Genomic DNA, 21,285 nt, shown 5'->3' on the forward strand with positions numbered 1-21,285 from the left:
TGTGTTTGTCCCTTTAAATGCAAATGAGCTGCTGCTCCCTGCCCGCTTTCCAAAAGAGGGCGGAGCTTTAACAGCTCACGCTTCGGTTGCTCAACAACAACAAAGCTGGAGAATCTCATGCAGCCAAAATGACGATTGTCAGTAACAGTGTTCAGCCTTACATTGTTCAAACCGGAGTTGGACACTGATGGGGAGAGATGGGGAGAGACTCAGGAAGAAGTTACAACTTTTAGAATGCAACTGGACGTATCTGAATGGTTAGTGGATAAATTTATGTAGTTGCTGTGGAGTTGTCATGTTAATCTTTTGTGCAAAACCGTATGGATGCCCACTATACATAGCGTACCTGTTTGCCAAACAGAGCCATACACACCAGGCTAATGTTTATGTTTGGGTGGAAACGTGCAGATTAAGGGGTGGTAATATTATAAGATCCCCTTCCTACGTCACTAGGGATGCAAAATCTGAGCGGCTCGTTTTTTCACATGCTTGCAGAGAAAGGCTTACCAAAAACAAAGGTACTGGGTTGTCCTTTTTCACATTTTCTGGGTTGGTAGATACACGGGGACCAGCACTTAAACATGGAAAAAGTCAGATTTCATATATCATCCCCTTTAAGTTTAATTTGCTGATGCTATGCATTAACACCCAGAATTCATTCCTAAAACCTGAATGAGGGTGTTACCTAAAGAAATAGGCTGTAGAGTTTTTAAACAGAGAGACAAACAAGATTTGCAAGGTTAATAGAGAAAAATGAAAGCAGAGAGAAGGTAGTAGGTGAGGGGCTGATCCGCTGATGGGAGGAAAAAACAATTTAAAGGTTTATGACAACAATTAGTGTAGGAGAGGTTGAGAAAGGAGGTGGGGTATAAAGGGAGGGAGAAAGGAAAGTGCACATGCGGCTGCTGCCCTGCTCTTGACCCCCTCTCCCTGTGTGGGCCTTCCTCTGCAGTGCAGGGCTGCAAACAACTTTGATGATCTCATCTTGCAGGGGCCACCACACACACACACACACACACACAGACACACACACACACACACTGCATAGGGAGAAGTGCAGGTGTCTGCCCGGTGCCTCTTGTGATTGATTGTCTGCCCTCAACGTCACAAAAGCACATTGCTGCCACCCAGGGGTGAACATGTACATACTACACTTTCACAACACTAATGTGTAACCCCTTATTTTGTAGAACATGCAACAATTTAGAGTGGGGACACAAAGTCTGAGACCATGTTAAAAATTAGCACACACACATATTTACTCATTTTTATACCAGTAATATAATTAGTAATAAAAAACTAGTAATATAATTAGTATTGAATTAGAAAAGAATAAAAAATATAAGTATACTCACTAGTGGTCTCAGACTTTTAGAGTCCGATGTTGTAAAAATCATGTTCCCTCAAACAAGCTTATAATCAGTTTTACATCCAGTACTCTGTTAATTTTTTATTTTTTTATTTTATTTAAGTAAAAGTACTAGTGGGCATACAAATATAACCAATACAAAGTATTTTTACAATATTTAAGTGGGTTTGATGATGCCATATGTTTGCTTATACATAACATGCATACATTAAGTTGCTTTGCTTTCAACAGGCAAATTTTGACCAGAAATACATATAAGATCTTTCACTTATGTGCAAGATATTACTGAACATTATTTCACATTCTGTAACAGAATCACATAAAAATATCATATTTAATCCCCAAAATAAAGGGAACAAATTAATTATTAGCCATTTGACATTTAATGGGATTAAAACACATTTTACCGCACTTCTTATTACTATAATGCATCCAGACGTTTTAAAAATCGGAATGGTCCAAAAACAGGCTTATTTTTCTCTAAATGTATCCGTACTTCTAGCAATACCTGCCACTGGTGTTCAGATGTTTCTCCTCTTATTTGAATATCCGTAAAAACTGTAGCTTCTACATAAGTGCAACTTATGTGTCAGTTGATAATTTTGGTAAGAACTTTGGATATATTATTTTTTGAATTATTATCTTCAACTGAGGTAATAATTCAGCAGAGCTTGTTGCTCACAGATCACTTCATGTTTCTTCTGCATGTGGTTGGCACTCTTTCACTCTCACAGAGGACTTTAAAAGTCAGCAGTCTCTTTTTTCAATATAAATAATATCATATTGGGATTTCCTTTAAACACAAATGTACTGCATCTGCATTGATGCTGGATGAACCAGACAATACAAGTGTACTGGGCCCGTGTTATCGATACCGGCGCTTCTGATGTGGTGTGAGGTTATCAAGAATACGTGGGCTGCAATGGGTGATATATTGCAGGGAGGGGTCGTCAAAGTTGAACGGAGGGTTGAACTGCTCCTGAATGTACTCGGGCAGCAGGTGAGGAATACTTGATGGAGAGAGAGAAAGGGAGAAAGAGTTCAGATCTAGCATCCACAGTGAATGCACTAGGACAAGGACAAAGACTGGTTAGTTTATATGATTTAATCATATTAACGCAAGTACCAAGATTGCTTTAAAAAATCCTACACAATTTCACTGAATGTGTGATCAGGACACTCACTCCCCAGTGATGGTTTTCTTTCGGGAGCAGCAGCAGAAGCAGGCAAGAGCTGCCAACAACAGCAGCAGCAGGAGGGGGATACCGATGCCCAGGACTAGCCCCAAAATTAATGACTTCTTATCCTCCATAGTCTTAGCACCGGACTGGTCTGTGCTGTTAACACTGTTCCAGTCTGAGATGGAGGAGGGAAAAACACTCATTATTATGAAAATCTAATGACACAGGCCTGAACACTGTTGTCTGGTGATGCACTTACCTTTAGTGCATGACTGTGATTCCTTCTTTAGATCAGTGCCATTGCACACACACCTGTAGCCACCGTAGGTGTTTACACACTGGGCTGTTTTTGAACATGGAGCCTCATTTGTCTTGCATTCATCAAGGTCTAAAGAAAACAAGGAATACAAAGTCCAAAGACAAGGAGTAGAACTTAAGCACTCATAATCACAGTGGACAGGGTTGCCAGGTTTTCACAATAAAACCCGCCCAATTGCTACTCAAAACTAGCCCAATCGCGTTCCAGGGGGTAAAATACGCATTTTTGGTGGGGTTCCACTGGTAAAATTCACATTCTAGGGGCTAAATATCATGTTTTTTCATGTCATGTCCATCAAACCCCAAATAGTTGCTTCAACCCGTGGACATGAAAAACAACCTGTGGCAACAGTATTAAAGTAGCCCAATTCCGCAGGAAAACCGCAGACTTGGCAAAACTGACAGTGGAATTAGAGGTTTATTTCTTATATATAATACACTACAACAGTTAAGTGCATTAAATATGATTGGTTAAACAATGTTTCAAGAGAATTCAGTTCAACAGTACTGAATGTTTGTTGTCTGTATTCCAGAAAGACTGTTAGTCTGTGTTAGTGTTGGGGATTTTTCAGTGACTCTTTCTGCAGGTTATATTTTTAAAATGTCCATCATATGCGCACATCAGAATCTCGCCAGAAGTAGTAGCCAGTACAGAATCTTGCCAGTAGTCTTTTTACATACTGTTTTTTGCTTACTATACAGTAGATGCCTAATTCATTCAGAAACTAAATAAGTGACTGGCTCCATGAGTGAGTCATTGACTTACTTACTCAAGGATTTGTTCAAAAACACTGATTTATTCAGGAACAAAATAAGTGCTTTTCTTTATGAGTGAGTTATTGAAACATTAGCTCAACCGATTTATTTTAAAAACACTGATTCGTTCAGGAACAAAATAAGTTACTGTCTTTATGAGTGAGTCATTGAATCTTTCACTCAACCGAATACATTCAAAAACACTGATTCATTCAGAAATTAAACAAGTTTCTGTCTATATGAGGGAGTAATTAAATCATTCACTCTGATTTATATAAAAACACTGATTCATTCAGGAACAAAATAAGTGATTTTCTTTACAAGTGAGTAATTGAATCATTAACTCCACTGATTTGTTCAAAAACTACTTTATTCAGGAACAAAAGCTATTTTCTTTATGACAGACAAATCATTCAACAATACTGATTTATTCAGGAACGGCACTACACTCAGTTGCTTTGAGGTGCGCAGCAGTTGATCCTGCTTTGGGTTTGTTTTCATTGGCGAAGCAAAAATAGACAAAGTACGTGGCAATATTGTGTCTAAAATATAAGCTATTCAGTGTTAACTAATATTTACAACAATATTACCGTGTTTATTGAATTCATGTATAAAAGCAATATCACACTCGCAATAAGACTGTTGGTCTGAATGTCAGGTCTGATCTCACAAGCACATTTGATTAAATATATAATATTGTGATTGACCAATCAAGAGCTGAGCTATGTAATAAGTGAAAATAACATATTTTAGTACATTTTCTTACCCTCCACATAGGCTGAACGGATGCCGTAGTACTGACTGACTCTGGTAAGGTAGTCCATGACATACCAGTGCGGCGTGTCGCTGGACACATTGATCCTGTACTCATTCATCCCGTCTGCTGATGCTGAATCAGGAGCTATAGCACTGGCGTTGTAGAACTTGTTCTGGAAACCCATTGACAGGATCTTCTCCAGCTGCAGAGAATGCAGAAACGTTAACATGAAAAACAGCTAGTGTTAATGACATGCCATCTCTTCAAATTTATGTAATATGTATCTGATTTTTCAAATCCATGCACTGACCTGACTCAGTCCCTGTCCAGACTCCTGATTTCCCCAGCCCATGGACACATTAAAAACATTCCACCCTAGAGAAAAAAAAAAAGACATTGATGTTGGTCTCTCCTAAAATATGAAACCCAGGGTGTGATTTGCCGGTGTGGAGCATTTCCCTGCCTCTGCTTTTGATACTGTACCCCTTCTGGTCATCCATTTTTTATACATTCATTGATCTCCACTTTTGGTCTTAGATGGCAATGTAAGTTTTCCTACCGGCATATTAAAACAAGCACTATCCACTTTTTTCCTATGCTCTATGACGCTTCGTGTGAATTATGAGATTCCATTAAACTGTAAACAATCAGTGAAAGGTTCACTCTATGAACACAATAATAAGCATTTTCAAAAACTGGGTACAATAAGATGACATTATTCAATCATCAATCATCGAACATCAAAAGGAAATTTAAAAGTATAAAAGCATTAGCAAATTACTACAACAGACAATAAATAACCCCAAAAGCTTGATTCTTTCAACAACAATATATGTTTGTATTATGTAACATACAGTACATTGCTTTAATCAAAAATGTTCATTAACTGGAACATTAAGTGATATCCAAAATGATCTCCATCATTTTGACAAACAATAAATATTGTATTTACCTGCTTTAGAAACATTCTAATAAACACTGCTGTAAGTATTAGAAGTGGAAAGGGGAGACAATTACATTTGAAAGCATCCGTGTTGAAAAACAAACCTAGAAAGAGACGCGAGGATTTAGGGAGGAAAACGAGAGATTGTCACATTAAAATACCAAGTGCTATGTTATTCTGCTGACATCTGAAAATAGAACATGAAGAAAATTTTAGCTTATTCGGTGAAACTGACGGATAAGGATTATTTGTAGGGCAACCTTATGATTTGAAATGATTTGTTTCAGGCTTTTTGAGTGGAAATTCCACAAACAGGAAGTGCCTCCCATACTCTAAAATGCAGTTGGTTAGGAAAAAGGTGGAACCAATCCTGCTCCTGGAGGGCCACTGTCCTGCAGAGTTTGGCTGCAAACACACCTGAAACAGCTCTTCAGGACCTCTACTAAATCTTTTGGGCAGGTGTGTTGGAGCAGGTTGCATCTAAACTCTGCAGGACGTCAGACCTGCAGGAGCAGGATTGGAAACCTTACACTACAGACTCTTCCAAGTGGAATGGTAAATAATTGGATCAATATTATGTTATAATTTTAGGTTTAATGTTTTTAAAAGGCAGGTCAACAGTTTTACTAGCCAATAGCCATTGCCATTCTCAACAAGATTATCTATAGTCAGCACAACATGTCACTGCCACCACTATTTCAAGATCCTAAAACAGAATTTCATTTTATCTTGTGTTGCAGATTTATTTTTTAGCTTTGCAAGCAGCCGAGTAAGATGTGTGCGACACTATGATTTATCCTAGAATAAGACAAAATGCAGATAATACAAATTTGTTGGGATAGATTGCTGAAATATGTTCAAATGTTTGACAGCTTTAATACCTTTTAATACCTCTTGAGGCCTGTAAATTTTATAAATAAATTTATAGTTAATTTAATCATTAAAAATAAATAATAAAATTTTTAACTAATTTGATTAAATAACAGTTATAGAAACCACTAAATTACACTTTATTTGTACACTGTCTAAATTCCTACTTTACAATTTCAATGATGGCATTCTTGTTCAAATATCTCCCCTCTGTTTTTTTAATAAATCGCAACCTGATGAAACCTATAATATTAATATTATATATAATTTAATATAATTAATATAATATATAATATTAAAAGTAAATTATTATACACAGTCTTACCTGTAGGATTGGCAGATTCACCTAAAAAAAGTAAAACAAAAGTGATTAATTTTTTACATTGATGCTATAAAATATAAATATAACCTATATATAATTTAAGTACACAAATAAAATACAAAATTATGTATGAATATTTGAAACAAAAATATAAAATCTAATAAAATCCTAGTTTTATATAATCATAAAAATTTAATATTAAGTTCTAGATATTCTGCAAAGATTTGTGTATGTCCTTTATTAAAATTTACATTGTAATAACCTCCAAATAACCTCTAAAGCATTTACACATGTTGACCAGCAGATGTCCTCAAGGTGTGGTGTTTTGTCCGTTTTGTCTATCATGTTACGAATCAATTGTTTAAACTGATTCGAATATTCAAAATGTTTGTTTTATCAATCACTTACCTAGGTATGGTAAGTTCGAGTTGTGTTGATGAGTCAAGAAATTATAATTATTGAGCTATTATTGATTCCTTTTAAAACCACTTACCACAGCCGTCAGTGTCTCTGGTGTTCTGATAACGGCATGAGCACCGCACTGATCCTGGTAAGTTCATGCATTCAAACTTAGCATTGGGACAGGCTGAGGGGTCCAGACACTCATTAATATCTGTGGGTAGAATAAAACATACTTGAATGCAAGTGTGTCTCAGAGAATGCCTGTGAGCCTGTGCATTCATGTGGCATACCTGTGCACTCTTTTCCATTGCCAGCGTAGCCACGCTTACATTTACAGGTGTAGTTGTAGCCAGTGCTGGTGCAGTCTGCCATCTCATGGCAGGGGAAGGGGAACGGAGGGAGGCAGAAATCTGTGGGAAAGGGTTAGATGAACTTTATTTGAAAAAAATGTTTCTAAAATCTCATTGGATGAGCTGCATTTGAAGCTGCAGCAATAAAAATAGTGAAATAAAAATACTAAATGTGCCTTTTAAGTAACTACTGACCATTTTCAAAGCACTTGTATCCTTGTTTGTCCTTGTAAACAGTCGGAGGAGGGCACTGTCCACATGTGAAGAGGTCTGCTTCTTTTTGTCTGATGCATTCCACACCGGGAAAGCAGGGTTTGCCTTTACACACATCTGTTCTGTTATCACAGTACTTGCCACTGAAACCCGGTGGACAAAGACATCCCACAACCTAGATGTATCAGAAAAACATGTTTGTCTATGTTTAGGAAGCATAACATGCCTGTGACAACACGACTGTACACAACTGAATAACATACAATTCAGTTGGTGACTTGTACATTCTACATGAATTGTAAAATACATTTTTTTTTTTTTTGCAAATATTTTGCAACTAATCAGGTGTACCCGAACAGGCATAACATTATGACCACCTTCCTAATATTATGTTGGTCCCACTTTTGCTGCCAAAACAGCCCTGACCTGTCGAGGCATGGACTCCACTAGACCCCTGAAGGTGTGCTGTGGTATCTGGCACAAAGATGTTAGCAGCAGGTCCTTTAAGTCCTGTAAGTTGCGAGGTGGGGCCTCCATGGATCGGACTTGTTTGTTCAGCACATCCTACAGATGCTCGATTGGAATGAGATCTGGGGAATTTGGAGGCTAAGTCAACACCTCAAACTCGTTGTTTGAGGTCGAAACAATTTTTGCTTTGTGGCAGGGCGTATTATCCTGCTGAAAGAGGCCATAGCCACCAGGGAATGGTCTGCAACAATGTTTAGGTAGGTGGTACATGTCAAAGTAACATCCACGTGGATGGCAGGACCCAAGGTTTCCCAGCAGAACATTGCCCAAAGCATCACACTGCCTCCGTCGGCTTGCCTTCTTCCCATAGTGCATCCTGGTGCCATGTGTTCCCCAGGTAAGTGATGCACACGAATGCGTCCATCCACGTGATGTAAAAGAAAATGTGATTCATCAGACCAGGCCACCTTCTTCCATTGCTCCGTGATCCAGTTCTGATGCTTATGTGCCCACTGTTGGCGCTTTCGGTAGTGAACAGGGGTCAGCATGGGCACCCTGACTGGTCTGCGGCTATGCAGCCTCATTCGCAGCAAACTGTGATGCACTGTGTATTCTGACACCTTTCTATCAGAACCAGCATTAACTTCTTGAACAATTTGAGCTTCAGTACCTCGTCTGTTGGATCGGACCACACGCCAGCCTTTGCTCCTCACATGCATCAGTGAGCCTTGGCCGCCCATGACCCTGTCGCCGGTTCACCACTGTTCCTTCCTTGGACCACTTTTGATAGATACTGACCACTGCAGACCAGGAACACCCCACAAGAGCTGCAGTTTTGGAGATGCTCTGACCCAGTCGTCTAGCCATCACAATTTGGCCCTTGTCAAACTCGCTCAAATCCTTACGCTTGCCCATTTTTCCTGCTTCTAAAACATCAACTTTGAGGACAAAATGTTCACTTGCTGCCTAATATATCCCACCCACTAACAGGTGCCGTGATGAAGAGATAATCAGTGTTATTCACTTGACCAGTCAGTCGTCATAATGTTATGCCTGATCAGTGTGTGTGTGATATATATATATATATATATATATATATATATATATATACTATATTGCCAAAAGTTTTGGGACACCTGCCTTTACGTGCACATGAACTTTAATGACATCCCATTCTTAATCCGTAGGGTTTAATATGGAGTTGGCCCACCCTTTGCAGCTATAACAGCCTCAACTCTTCTGGGAAGGCTTTCCACAAGGTTTAGGAGTGTGTTTATGGGAATTTTTGACCATTTTTATAGAAGTGCATTTGTGAGGTCAGGCACTGATGTTGGCGAGAAGGCCTGGCTCGCAGTCTTCACTCTAATTCATCCCAAAGGTGTTCAATCGGGTTGAGGTCAGGACTCTCTGCAGACCAGTCAAGTTTCTCCACACCAAACTCGCTCATCCATGTCTTTATGGACCTTGCTTTGTACACTGGTGCGCAGTCATGTTGGAACAGGAAGGGGAAATTGTCCAAAATGTCTTGGTATGCTGAAGCATTAAGAGTTCCTTTCACTGGAACTAAGGGGCCAAGCCCAACCCCTGAAAAACAACTCCACACCATAATCCCTCCTCCACCAAACTTTACACTTGGCACAATGCAGTCAGGCAAGTACCGTTATCCTGGCAACCGCCAAACCCAGACTCGTCCATCAGATTGCCAGACAGAGAAGCGTGATTCGTCACTCCAGAGAACACGTCTCCACTGCTCTAGAGTCCAGTGGTGGCGTGCTTTACACCACTGTATCCAACGCTTTGCATTGCTCTTGGTGATGTAAGGCTTGGATGCAGCTGCTCGGCCATGGAAACCCATTCCATGAAGCTCTCTACACACTGTTCTTGAGCTAATCTAAAGGCCACACAAAGTTTGGAGGTCTGTAGCTATTGACTCTGCAGAAAGTTGGCGACTTCTGCACACTGTGCACCTCAGCATGCGCTGACCCCGCTCTGTGATTTTACGTGGCCTACCACTTCGTGGCTGAGTTGCTATTGTTCCCAATTGCTTTTACTTTGTTATGATACCACTAACAGTTGACCGTGGAATATTTAGTAGTGAGGAAATGTCAGGAATGGACTTATTGCACAGGTGGCAACCTATCACGGTACCACGCTTGAATTCACTGAGCTCCTGAGAGCGACCCATTCTTTCACAAATGTTTGTAGAAGCAGTCTGCATGCCTAGGTGCTTGATTTTATACACCATGGAAGTGATTGAAACACCTGAATTCAATGATTTGGAGGGGTGTCCCAATACTTTTGGCAATATTGTGTATATATATATATATATATATATATCTCCAACCATTTCCAAAAAAAATAAAATAAAAATAAAATTAAGCAGAACAACTGTTTTCAACATTGATAATAATAAGAAATGTTTCTTGAGCAGCAAATCAGCATATTAGAATGATTTCTGAAGGATCATGTGACATTGAAAACTGGAGTAATGAAGCTGAAAATTCAGCTTTGTCGTCATATGAATAAATTACATTTTAAAATATATTCAAATAGTGAACAGTTATTTTCAATTGTAATAATATATATATTTATTTTAATGCCCGTATTTACTGTATTTTATTTACCATACTCCCGAAACACAAAGCCAAAGTTTCTCTGCAAAAAAATACTGTATATGTGTTCAGGGTTAAAGGTAAATGCTGTGTACCTGAAACTTTCCCAGCAGAAGGTTCTCAGCCACGCTGTTGTATTGGCAGCTTCCTCCATTCACACAGTTACAGAGCTGCAGAACAGGGGTGATCAAGGAGCTGGATGTTTGATCACTCACTTGAATGGTCAGATTCACTGGCTGAATACTGGAAGGAGACCACACTAGGATACCATCACCTTCAACACAAAAAAGAAATATATTGTAATATATCAATGCACCAAAATGTAGAGCACAATGCTTTACAGGTTTTAGAGTTAACAGAGGATAAAGCTCTAAAAAGAGATCTAACAGGTGATCTCACAGATAAGTGATATTACATTGTTAGCAGGCTAAGTTTATAAATACAGTGCTTTGCTGTAAATCTTACTGCTGCCGATGGTGACCCGTGGGGAGCGTGTAGAGGCCAGGGAGAAGGTGATTTGGTCTTTGTTTGGATCCTGGGCTTTGAACTGAACTCTAACTGTACTATTGACCTTACACATGATAACAGTGGGCTCTGTCACAATGGGTGGCATGTTACCTGTTGAAAACAGGCAGAGGGAGGGAGCAGTTAAAATGAATGAACATTTATTCTGTGACTACCACAAGGAAAATGTTATTGCTCACAATTATTATACACAAATGAGAAGAATTTAATAAGAGTTTATCTTGAGATCACTTTGGTATTCTTGGCAAATCTGAGCACAGTTCGTAACATTGTGAATGTGACTTAAGCAAAGTCTCAAATGCTCTCCATTTAATCTCATTAAAAATACTTTTCATTTGTGATTTTTCTTTTCAAAATGATAAGCATAAAATACAGTATCATTCAAAAGTTTGGGGTTAGTGAGATTTTTTTTTAATTAATACTTTTTATTGAGGATGCATTCAATGTATCAATAATGACAGTAAAGGCACTTATAACTTTACAAAAAATTAAAATACATGCTGTTCTTTTGAACTATCTATTCATCAAAGAATCCTGAAAAAAAAAAAAAAAAAACGGTTTCTACAAAAATATTAAGCAGAATAACTGTTTTCAACGTTAAAAGTAATAAGAAATGTTTCTTGAGCACCAAATCAGGATAACAGAATGATTTCTAAGGATCATGTGACACTGAAGACTGGAGTTATAATGCTGAAAATTCAGCTTTGACATCACAGGAATAAATCACATTATATCCAAATAGAAAACAGTTATCTTAAATTGTAATAATAGGCTATTTCACAATATTACTGTCTTACTGTATTTTTGATCAAATAAATGCAGCCTTGATGAGCATAAGAAACTACATACAAAAACATTAAAAAGGCTTTCCAACCACAAACTTTTGAATGGGAGTTTATATTTTTACTTTGGCAAGTTTTTAGTTACATTAAGATATTGTTGTGTGTTAGATGAAGGTCAGTTAATATGGATGACCATCTAACCGTAAATTTGAATTCGGTTCTGAAGTTGCTGCTGGTCTTTCAGAACATCCTGGCCGAGGTTTGTGTTTCCCGTGGCTAGGATGTCATGTACACACTGCATGCTGTTCTGGCAGGTCTGACTGTGTTTGGCCAGCATGTCTGGGCTCACTGAGGACATCAGTTGCTCTGTCGTGACAGGACTGAATGGAGCACTAGGAGGCTCTGAGAACAGAAGACTTTCTGGAACAGGAACAGCCCCTTTGGAAAAAAGACAAGAAATCTTAAATGAATATAGTATTCCTATTTGAATCTTTTTCTCTATAATTCAGAGGCAAATCTGAAGGATCCTATTGTGAAGCAAAAAATTATAACTTTAAGAACACCTAGTTTCCACATTATGATTCCTCAAACACTCTTAAAAGTAAAAGTTGTTTATTGGCATCTATGGTTCCATGAAGAACCTTTAATATCCATGGAACTTTTCCATTTCACTTAATAGTGGAAAAAGGCTTTTTAGATTTTTAAAATGTTATTCACACTAAAAAAGATGGGTAAGAACTGTTCACTGTTTAAGAACTGTTCACTGAAAGGTTTGCTGTGAAACTAAATTGGTTCTGTATTTTTAAGGGTGAAGGATAAAATGCCCCTGATCGCAAAGACATTTCTCAGGAATTTAAAACACCCTTTGTGAAACTGAACAGCAGCAACTTGCTGCTGTCCAGTTTCACAAAGGGTGTTTTAAATTAAATGAGTTCCTACTTAATGAACAGGAACTTACAGGTACTGTAGTTCCTGTTCATTCAGTAGGAACTCATTTAATTCTTAAGGAATTGGGATTATTCAAATTATGACTCTAACAGGACAGTGGTACACCCTATTTAAAAAAGATGAATGCCAGTTCAGTAAAGGTAAATGCATATTAGTTGTTGTTTTTTTCTTTTTTCTTGTGGTTGCGGTCAGTTGTGGTTTCTACAATATTTCATGTTTTCTCACTAATACTGAATCCAGCTGAAAAGTACACGCACATGACTGTCCAAAGGGAAGCAGACTCTGTTCAGAGGGGATGTTGTTATTTAGAAGAGGCACCAGACGGCCATTGGAAAGCAGGAAGTCATCTGTCCTGTTGGAGTTCCAGTGGCCTAGCAAACCCAGTGTACGGTTGTAGAACCTCTGAGGAACCTCCACCAGAGCGGTCAGCCTTCCAGCATCGCCTCTCCACACGACCACGTACAGGCCCTCGCCATACACCACCGCACAGCGACTCATAGAGGTACAGCGCACTGCAAAGCCTTTCTCCTCTACATGCACCACTCCTGTCAGAACAGCAGAGGGCGCTAAGTTAAAACTAAAACAAGGGCTGCATCTGAAATCGCATATACCCTACTATGTAGGTAAAAAACATCATTTGAAAGGGTAGTTTGTTCGAAAATTCACAGTATTCATAAAACAGTAGGCAATAACGATAAGTACCTGGATGAACAGGTTTAGGGGTAGGGATAGGTTTAGGGGTAGAAATAGGGTTATGACTAAATTTTCAGGCAAGAATGTTGTTCCAGGATCAACAAAATATGTTGATCCAGGAACATGTCTTACTTGGCAAAATCACGGTGACCAATAATAAAGGAGATTTTTCAACTTTTTGACTAGGTAAATAAAAGGAAAACAGTTGTTATTTCTTCGTCTGAGCATTTGAATACCTTGAAATTCATTCTTACCAACAGACACAGGAATGACCACATCATTAACCAAGACCTTAAGACCATCTCCAGATTCAGCACATCGCCACTCCACCTTTCAAGAAATCATTTTACAATCTCTAAATTGTGGCACATTCATTTATGCACATACTGTACATCTACATTTTATATGTTTCAAATGTCAGATTTACCTTTCCAGCACCCTGATAGAAGGCAGCTACTCGTACCAGAGCAGGCACAAGTTTGGGCTGCCCGTTGACCACTAGAGCAGCTGTTTGTCCCTGGAGGGTGAAGATGTTTGATCCCGTGCTGGTGGAAAGACGAACTATAACATACTCCCCCAAGGCTTTGAAGGTATACTCACTTCCGTCAAAAGTGATAAAATGAAGACTACCGTATACCATGCCTGAATGAAAGTAGAACAGAGACTTTTTAAAACTACTTCCTTTTCAACATCGGCTTCAAATTATTTATTTTTATATTAAATCAATCAGTAGTCATAAGGAGTGTAAATTTTATGGATTATTAATTATTGGCTTATAGGTTCCAGTCAAAATGTAATATTTGTACATCCCAAATAATGATCTATCATACTCAATGTATTGCATGTTAATTTCTGTTCCAGAGTACATTTCCTTAACTACTTTCAGTTGTTTAAGTCCGTCAAACTAGATCTCCGATCTAGTTTCAGTGGTATTCCTCTAAAATTTCAAAAATAATTGTAAATTGCCCTATAATAATTCAAACTGATTTCACCAAATTGTGATTACATTTCAGATTTCATGATGCTTTACATAATTTCATAAGGATCCCTAATCAAATCAAATACCCTAAAATACTCCTGGTAGTCATGTATAAGGGAGCTAGTGAGTCCTAGAGCCCTTACCAATGCCTGGCGCTCCCCTGTTCCCAGGTATACTGCTGTCAAAGCTGTCCCAGCTATACCCTTGGCACCGATCTAGTGGTCTCTTTGCCAAGTAGACATTACAAAGAGGGGATTGAACACAGCACCACTGGAAGGGTAATAAATCCTTGTCTAGAAACAAAGAAAGCATGAAAAAAATCAAATCAATAAAAAGACATCAGGTAAGACTAGATTACATATTCAATTTACAACACCTTTGAAAACTTCATAAAAGAAAAATATATCTTGAATGGTGTTACCTATATGTTGTTGTGTCTTGTCCTCAGTAAAGAACCGTTCGCTGTATCCAGCCAGCAGGGGGCCCTCTGGATCATACACACATCTCTTTCCTGCCTTTTGTTTGTTAAAGAGGATGGACTGAAAGACACGGCCCCTGCTACCACCCCATCTAAGAGCTCTCAGATCCCTCACATGTGCCATCTGTTCTGATGGTAGAGTCTCAGGGCCAAAGGCCAAGTCCTCCTGTGCCTGAACACGGGTACATGGACATGATGCCACTCCTAATGCCCATTCTTTAGGATCCGGCTCATTGGAGGCCCATATCTGGCATTGCCTCTGAGGATCCGAGCTGATTTCATTAGATCCTGTCAGGTCATACACCAGCTGCCCCAGTTTGCCTGTGTTACCAGTGACAGTCTGGGGACGATAGCGCCCTCCTGGGCCAAACAGGTTGTTCGGTGGCTTTGGAATCTCATTATGGAAGTTATTCTTGCCATCAGTGTAGCCTATAAGAGCATTATGATCGGTCCTCTGTCCTGGACCCCAGTTCATGTCACTGTAGCGGAGCAGAGCAAATGAACGTAGTCCATCTGTGGTCAGAATGCACTGGAAGGTGTTGGTCTGTGAATGACATGAGGATGATCATTACTAAGATGAGCTTTTAAGAGCCATTCACATAGGACCTGCTCTTGCACTGTTTTTTCAGTGTTATTTTTAAAACGACTTCAGAACTTCAACTTTAGAAAATGTGTCTCAAGACCCCCATGGTCTGTTCCATTCTGTATGTGTCCTGTGTGAATGGCCTCTTAGTCATTGCAAAATACAACAATAACAAATACAAACTAGGGCAGAGAGTGGGGGTTAGGGTGCGGACAGCAACACTACACCATACCCATCATTTTACTACCCATATCAGGAACTAGTGAGACTGAGAAGGGATGTAGCTTTCATATTCTGTAAGATGAGACTATAACCCCCAAGTTTTTCATTATTGCCTGAAATAACTTTGCATGTTTATGTTCTGCCTTTCTATTTCCTCATTTGCCTTACAATGGCCATTTTAAATTCATATGTGGTTGGTTGCTAGATTGTTGCTAGGTGTGGTTTCCTGGGTGTTCTGGAAGCTATGTGGTTGCTTTTTGGCCCAAGTCAAAAGAATCGGCTTCCAGGTTTCTATGATATTCTGCCCTCTAGATATGATAACTTTTATGTAAGTTTATGGAATTTTTCACCAATCTTATCATCTTCCAGATGATAAATAATAGTACACCACTCCTCAACAAGCTGTGTCATTCATGTCCGTAGTACAAAACACAGCATTGACATCTAGGCTAAAACAAGGCAAAATTTGGGCTGTCAGTGAAAATTTAATAAACGTCTAACCATAGCCCAAGAATAGACTACAGATAGCCGGTCTGACTAAGAGCTAAATCGTAACTACGCACAGGCTATGCATAGAACATGTCAAAGAAATTAAACCAAACACCTTGTAATCACTGTTGACTTTTCTTACATGATGGAATATCATACATCTCGCAAGTTATTTTAGCAAAAATGACAACCAAATTCAATGTTATTTTGGCAAGAAGTGGGTTACTCATAGCCGGACTATATCAGGTCTATACTTAACCAAACAGTGAAATGACGACTATTGCTTGCTGGGTTTAGGTTTAGTTTGTTCAAATCCCTAAATCTAACTATGGGCAATATTAATAATATTAATAGCGATGCTTACAGTAGCAAACACCCTTAATTACGGCTACTGTTACACTGGTTTACTCAGTGTGTGTTCATTCATCTAACACTCACCTCAGACAAGTTGATCTTTTGATAGGACACAGGCAAAACGTGATCCCATGTGATTTTCACTATCCAGAATGGAGTAAAGGGGGGGTTGCCCCTTTGAGTCTCAAATCTGCTAACATCTTGTGCTGTTCGGTTAAATACTGTATCAGCGTAGATGTCAGATATATTGAGCAGACTGTATTCCTGTTGGATAGAAAAGGAGAATGTTTAAGTTTTCCCTGCTGGTACCCTGCTAAAAAATCCAGCATTGCTGGTCAGCAGCATAAGGTATGTTTTGTATGCTGGGACCAGCATAGGATGCTTGTTGTTATTTTGCTGGACCCCAGCAAGGGAAGCAGGCCACCAGCTAGATCAACACTATACCAGCTCTAAGCAGCATAAACCAGCCTGGACCAAAATGGAATTCATGCTGGGTTTATGCTGGATTTGTCAGCAGGGTAATTACCACAAAAAGATGTGTTTGTACTTCTACAAAAAAGGGATGGTAAAGTAAAACTTAATTATTTTTTTTTTTATATTAAAGAGATAGTTCACCCAAAATGAAAATTCTGTCATCAATTACTCACCCTCATGTCGTTCCAAACCCGTAAGATTTTCGTTCATCTTTGGAACACAAATGAAGATCTTTTTGTTGAAATCTGAGAGCTTTCTGTCCCTCCATAGACAGCTATGCAACTGACACTTTGATGCTTCAAAAAGTTCTTAAAGAGATCGTAAAACTAATCCATATGTATTGAGCGGTTTAGTCCATATTTTTTGAAGAGACACGATCACTTTATATGATGCTTTTATTCATATATAAAAATTGATCAGCGAACAAAAACGGAAACTCAACCGAACCTGCTTGATGTGCGAGAACAAACAAACGTGCTGCGTAACACAATGAACCTCATTGGTTCTCGTACATTAAGCAAACATGCTTCAGCTTCCGTTTACTACAACTGATGTTGTGTGATGTGTGAGTTGATGAATGTTTATATGTTAATAAAAGCCTAAATTCAATCTGTTCATCATATAAAGCCATTGTGTCTCTTCAGAAAATTTGTACTAAACGGCTGAATTCATATGGATTAGTTTTACGATCACTTTATGAACTTTTTGAAGTGTCAAAGTGTCAGTTGTTGTGTAGTTGTCTATGGAGGGACAGAAAGCTCTCAGATTTCATCAAAAAGATCTTCATTTATGTTCCACAGATGAACAAAAGTCTTAAAGGTTTGGAATGGCATGAGGGTGAGTAATTAATGACAGCATTTTCATTTTGGGGTGAACTAATCCTTTAAATTAAATTATCTTATCTCAATTTAACTTGCATAGAAAACAATATATACACAATTTGTATACCGGGTCTCCTGAAAAGTGTGAACACTGTGGCTCTTTTAACTTTGTCAACAAATTGTCTCAACTGGTGGTGTGAGTTTAGGGTGAGACTATCTGTACAACCAATGGCAGACAGGTGAAATGTTTATGAAAACTGTTTGAAAACAGTTATTATTTTACTGGAGACGCACGTAAAAAAAAACAGGTCAACAAGTCACTGAATTTTAACTGCCAAAATCTGATTTTTATATTATTTAATTTTGCATTATTAATTGCAATGCTAACCTGGTATAGCAGTTTTCCATCCCCGAGGGTAAGGTCAGCATCATCCCAAAACACTGCCAACATGGGAAGACCCTCATTACCATGGAATCCCCCTGGGATTGGAGCAGGGAGCAACAGTTTCTCATTCTCACTGACCGACTGGAACTGCACCAAGCCGTTATCTGAAAACTGAAAAGGTTCATATATCAAAACTCTATTAACTTTTAAAATGTGAACAGAGGTAAGGCTAACTGTACATAGCCAAATTGTTTCCTGAGTTGTTTATGGTATATTAGTGTTGACATTTCAGATTAGCCTGCTCACCATTAAATTGCTATAAAAATGAGAACAGTTAATTGTGAATGCTTACAAACAGCCGCTCATATAGTTTTCCCATGAATGGAAAGCCTGCAGGAGGAGTGATGTATGGAGAATTTCCATCTGCCACTGTAATTGGTAACGCAGCATCACCTACTTCCTCTCCAAATGGATACAGGTCAGTTTCTGTAAAAATATATACAAAATGCACCCAAAGGGGACAAGGTTTGGCTGGTTAGCATGGGCAGTTAGCCACTGCTGGTAGATGTCATAAAAACACCATCTGGTCTCAAAAAAAAAAAAAAAAAAAAAATCAGTGCAATTAGGTTGACCAGAGCAAAACAAAAATTTGGAGTTTAATGTCTGGAAAATTTGTTTGATGTAAGTTTGTTTTAAGTTTATGTTTATTAACTCTGCTTGGATGGTCATGTGATGGCAGTCAAAATGGTGGCCACCATAAGAGAGTAACACCGAACATAAAAGTATCAACATTAAGAGGGAGTCCTGATATGACCGGAGTCCTCATGTAAAGTGAGTGTGCACTTAGTGTATCAAAAGTACTTTATTCAATATTTTTTTTAACTATTAAATTATTCTTGTGATTTGTGTATACTACATATTAAAAACAAAGAGATAAAGACAGAGAGAGACAGAGACAGAGAGAGAGGCAAAAAGAGAATAATAAATACGAAATATAGATGTATTATTTTACATAGATTATTTTTCATGACTGTAATAAAATACCCCACCCATTTGTGGCAGCTGTGGGCAGTCAGTATCTCCAGTGGAGCAGGCACAGCTGTAAGATCCTATAAAATTGGTGCATGTTCTGTTGCTATGACATACGTCAGGTGAAAGACATTCATTCCGGTCTATGCATCCACCCAATCCATGTCCATTTCCGACTGAGGCATCCCATCCGTTGCCACACTTGCACTTAAACCCACCTACAGAGTTGTAGCATGTGGCAGCAGGATGGCATCCACCCCTACTGGACTGACATTCATCTAGATCCACACAAAGAGACCCTAATGCAATAAGACCTGGTGCACATACACATATATATGACCCAGGGGTATTGATGCATTGGCTTGACTTGTGGCAACGTAAGGACGATGTGGAACACTCATCAATGTCTTTACAAAACGTCCCATTCCCAGCGTAACCTAAGCGACACTGGCATGTGAAAGACCCCACTGTGTTCCAGCATCTTGCCAAGGGGTGGCAGGTTGTGTTATTTGCACATTCATTGTTGTCTATGCAGGTACCATTTTCCTCATGATGTCCCAGTGGACAGGAGCACCGGTATGATCCAAGTTTATTGATGCACACCTGATCGAGACGACAAGTTCTGTTCGAAAGGCATTCATTGATATCTATACACTTTGGGCCCTGAGCCTCAAAACCAGATGCGCATGGACACTGGAAAGACCCTGCTGAGTTTACACATACAGCGTTGGCAGTGCAGGGACTTTCATCTGCCAGACATTCATCAATGTCTTGACACTCTGTTCTGTTTAGAAGGAAACCCAAGTTGCAGTTACATTTATAAGACCCAGGGATGTTGACACATGTAGAGTGAGGCTGACATATGGATTCATTGTTTGATCCTGAACACTCATCTATGTCAAGACACCTAGTGTCATTGCTCCAGAATCCCATGTCACAAACACAGTGGAATGAGCCAACTGTGTTAATGCAAGTCCCATTAGTGCAGAGTGGCCCAAACTCTGGGTGCGAGCACTCATCTGTGTCCTCACACTGGGTACTACTGGTACCATTGGAGGAGAATCCATCATCACAAAGGCACAGAAACGAACCTTCAGTATTGACGCAGATACTGTGGTCTGAACATGCAGAATTGTTCAGGCATTCATCAACATCCTCACAGACTGTCTGATTACCTGTATACCCATCCCAGCATTCACAAAAATACCATCCCACTGTGTTTTGGCAGTTGGAGGCATTTGGGCACTGTGCTTTCCCTGTGGCACATTCATCAACATCCAAACAGTGAGAGTTGTTAAAGTAGAGGAAACCATTGTTACATGGACAATTATACCCTCCCTCTTTATTGTAGCATGTGCTGTTGTCTGGACAAATAAAGTTTCCTACACTGCACTCGTTTATGTCTTCACAGTGTGTCCCATTGTACTGGTAACCTTCCCAGCAGTCACAATGATAGGACCCTTCTGTGTTGAAACAGTTGGACAACTTTGGGCAAGCTCCTGATTGTGAACATTCATCTATATCCTGGCAGTCTCTACCATTTCCACGGAACCCTTCAATGCAGGAGCAATAGTTTGACCCGCGGATGTGTTTGCACTCAGCATGGGTGTTGCATGCATTGGTTACATTCTTACAGTCTTTCTCATTCACGCAGGTACCCAGATCATAAACCAGACCAACGGTGCATGTGCAGGTATATGTTCCAGGAAAGTTTTGGCAGGTCATGTTGTTCCTGCAGATTGAAGGTGACAAGCACTCATCCACATCCTCACAAGTAAACCCATCTCCCAGATATCCCTCCATGCACTTGCAAATGTAGGAGCCCTCTGTGTTGTTGCACATGGCGAGAAGGCTGCAGTTATGAGGTAAAGTTGAATTTTCATTACACTCGTCCACATCTTGGCAATCAAACCCAGACCCGGTCATGCCCAAGGGACAGGTACACTTGTAGGAACCAGGGGA

At 39.3% G+C, this 21,285-nt stretch overlaps 1 protein-coding gene across 1 annotated transcript; it reads right to left on the reverse strand.

Moving 5' to 3' along the window:
* Nucleotides 1-1,442: 1,442 nt before the first annotated feature.
* Nucleotides 1,443-21,259, reverse strand: si:ch73-105b23.6 (mucin-like protein). Its single transcript, XM_051917849.1, has 22 exons — nt 20,958-21,259; nt 20,415-20,579; nt 19,587-20,102; nt 18,298-18,458; nt 16,699-16,878; nt 14,910-15,510; nt 14,632-14,781; nt 13,937-14,151; nt 13,764-13,839; nt 13,074-13,361; nt 12,070-12,306; nt 11,027-11,179; nt 10,657-10,835; nt 7,464-7,656; nt 7,209-7,328; nt 7,010-7,129; nt 6,520-6,540; nt 4,692-4,756; nt 4,391-4,583; nt 2,810-2,938; nt 2,554-2,725; nt 1,443-2,379 (listed from the first exon to the last, which is right to left on the reverse strand). Exons 1-22 carry the CDS (start codon nt 21,247-21,249, stop codon nt 2,235-2,237), a joined length of 4,371 nt encoding a protein of 1,456 aa, XP_051773809.1. The 5' UTR covers nt 21,250-21,259; the 3' UTR covers nt 1,443-2,234.
* Nucleotides 21,260-21,285: the final 26 nt, after the last annotated feature.

The sequence above is a fragment of the Ctenopharyngodon idella genome, chromosome 13, assembly GCF_019924925.1.
Source record: "Ctenopharyngodon idella isolate HZGC_01 chromosome 13, HZGC01, whole genome shotgun sequence".
NCBI classification, from domain to species: domain Eukaryota; kingdom Metazoa; phylum Chordata; class Actinopteri; order Cypriniformes; family Xenocyprididae; genus Ctenopharyngodon; species Ctenopharyngodon idella.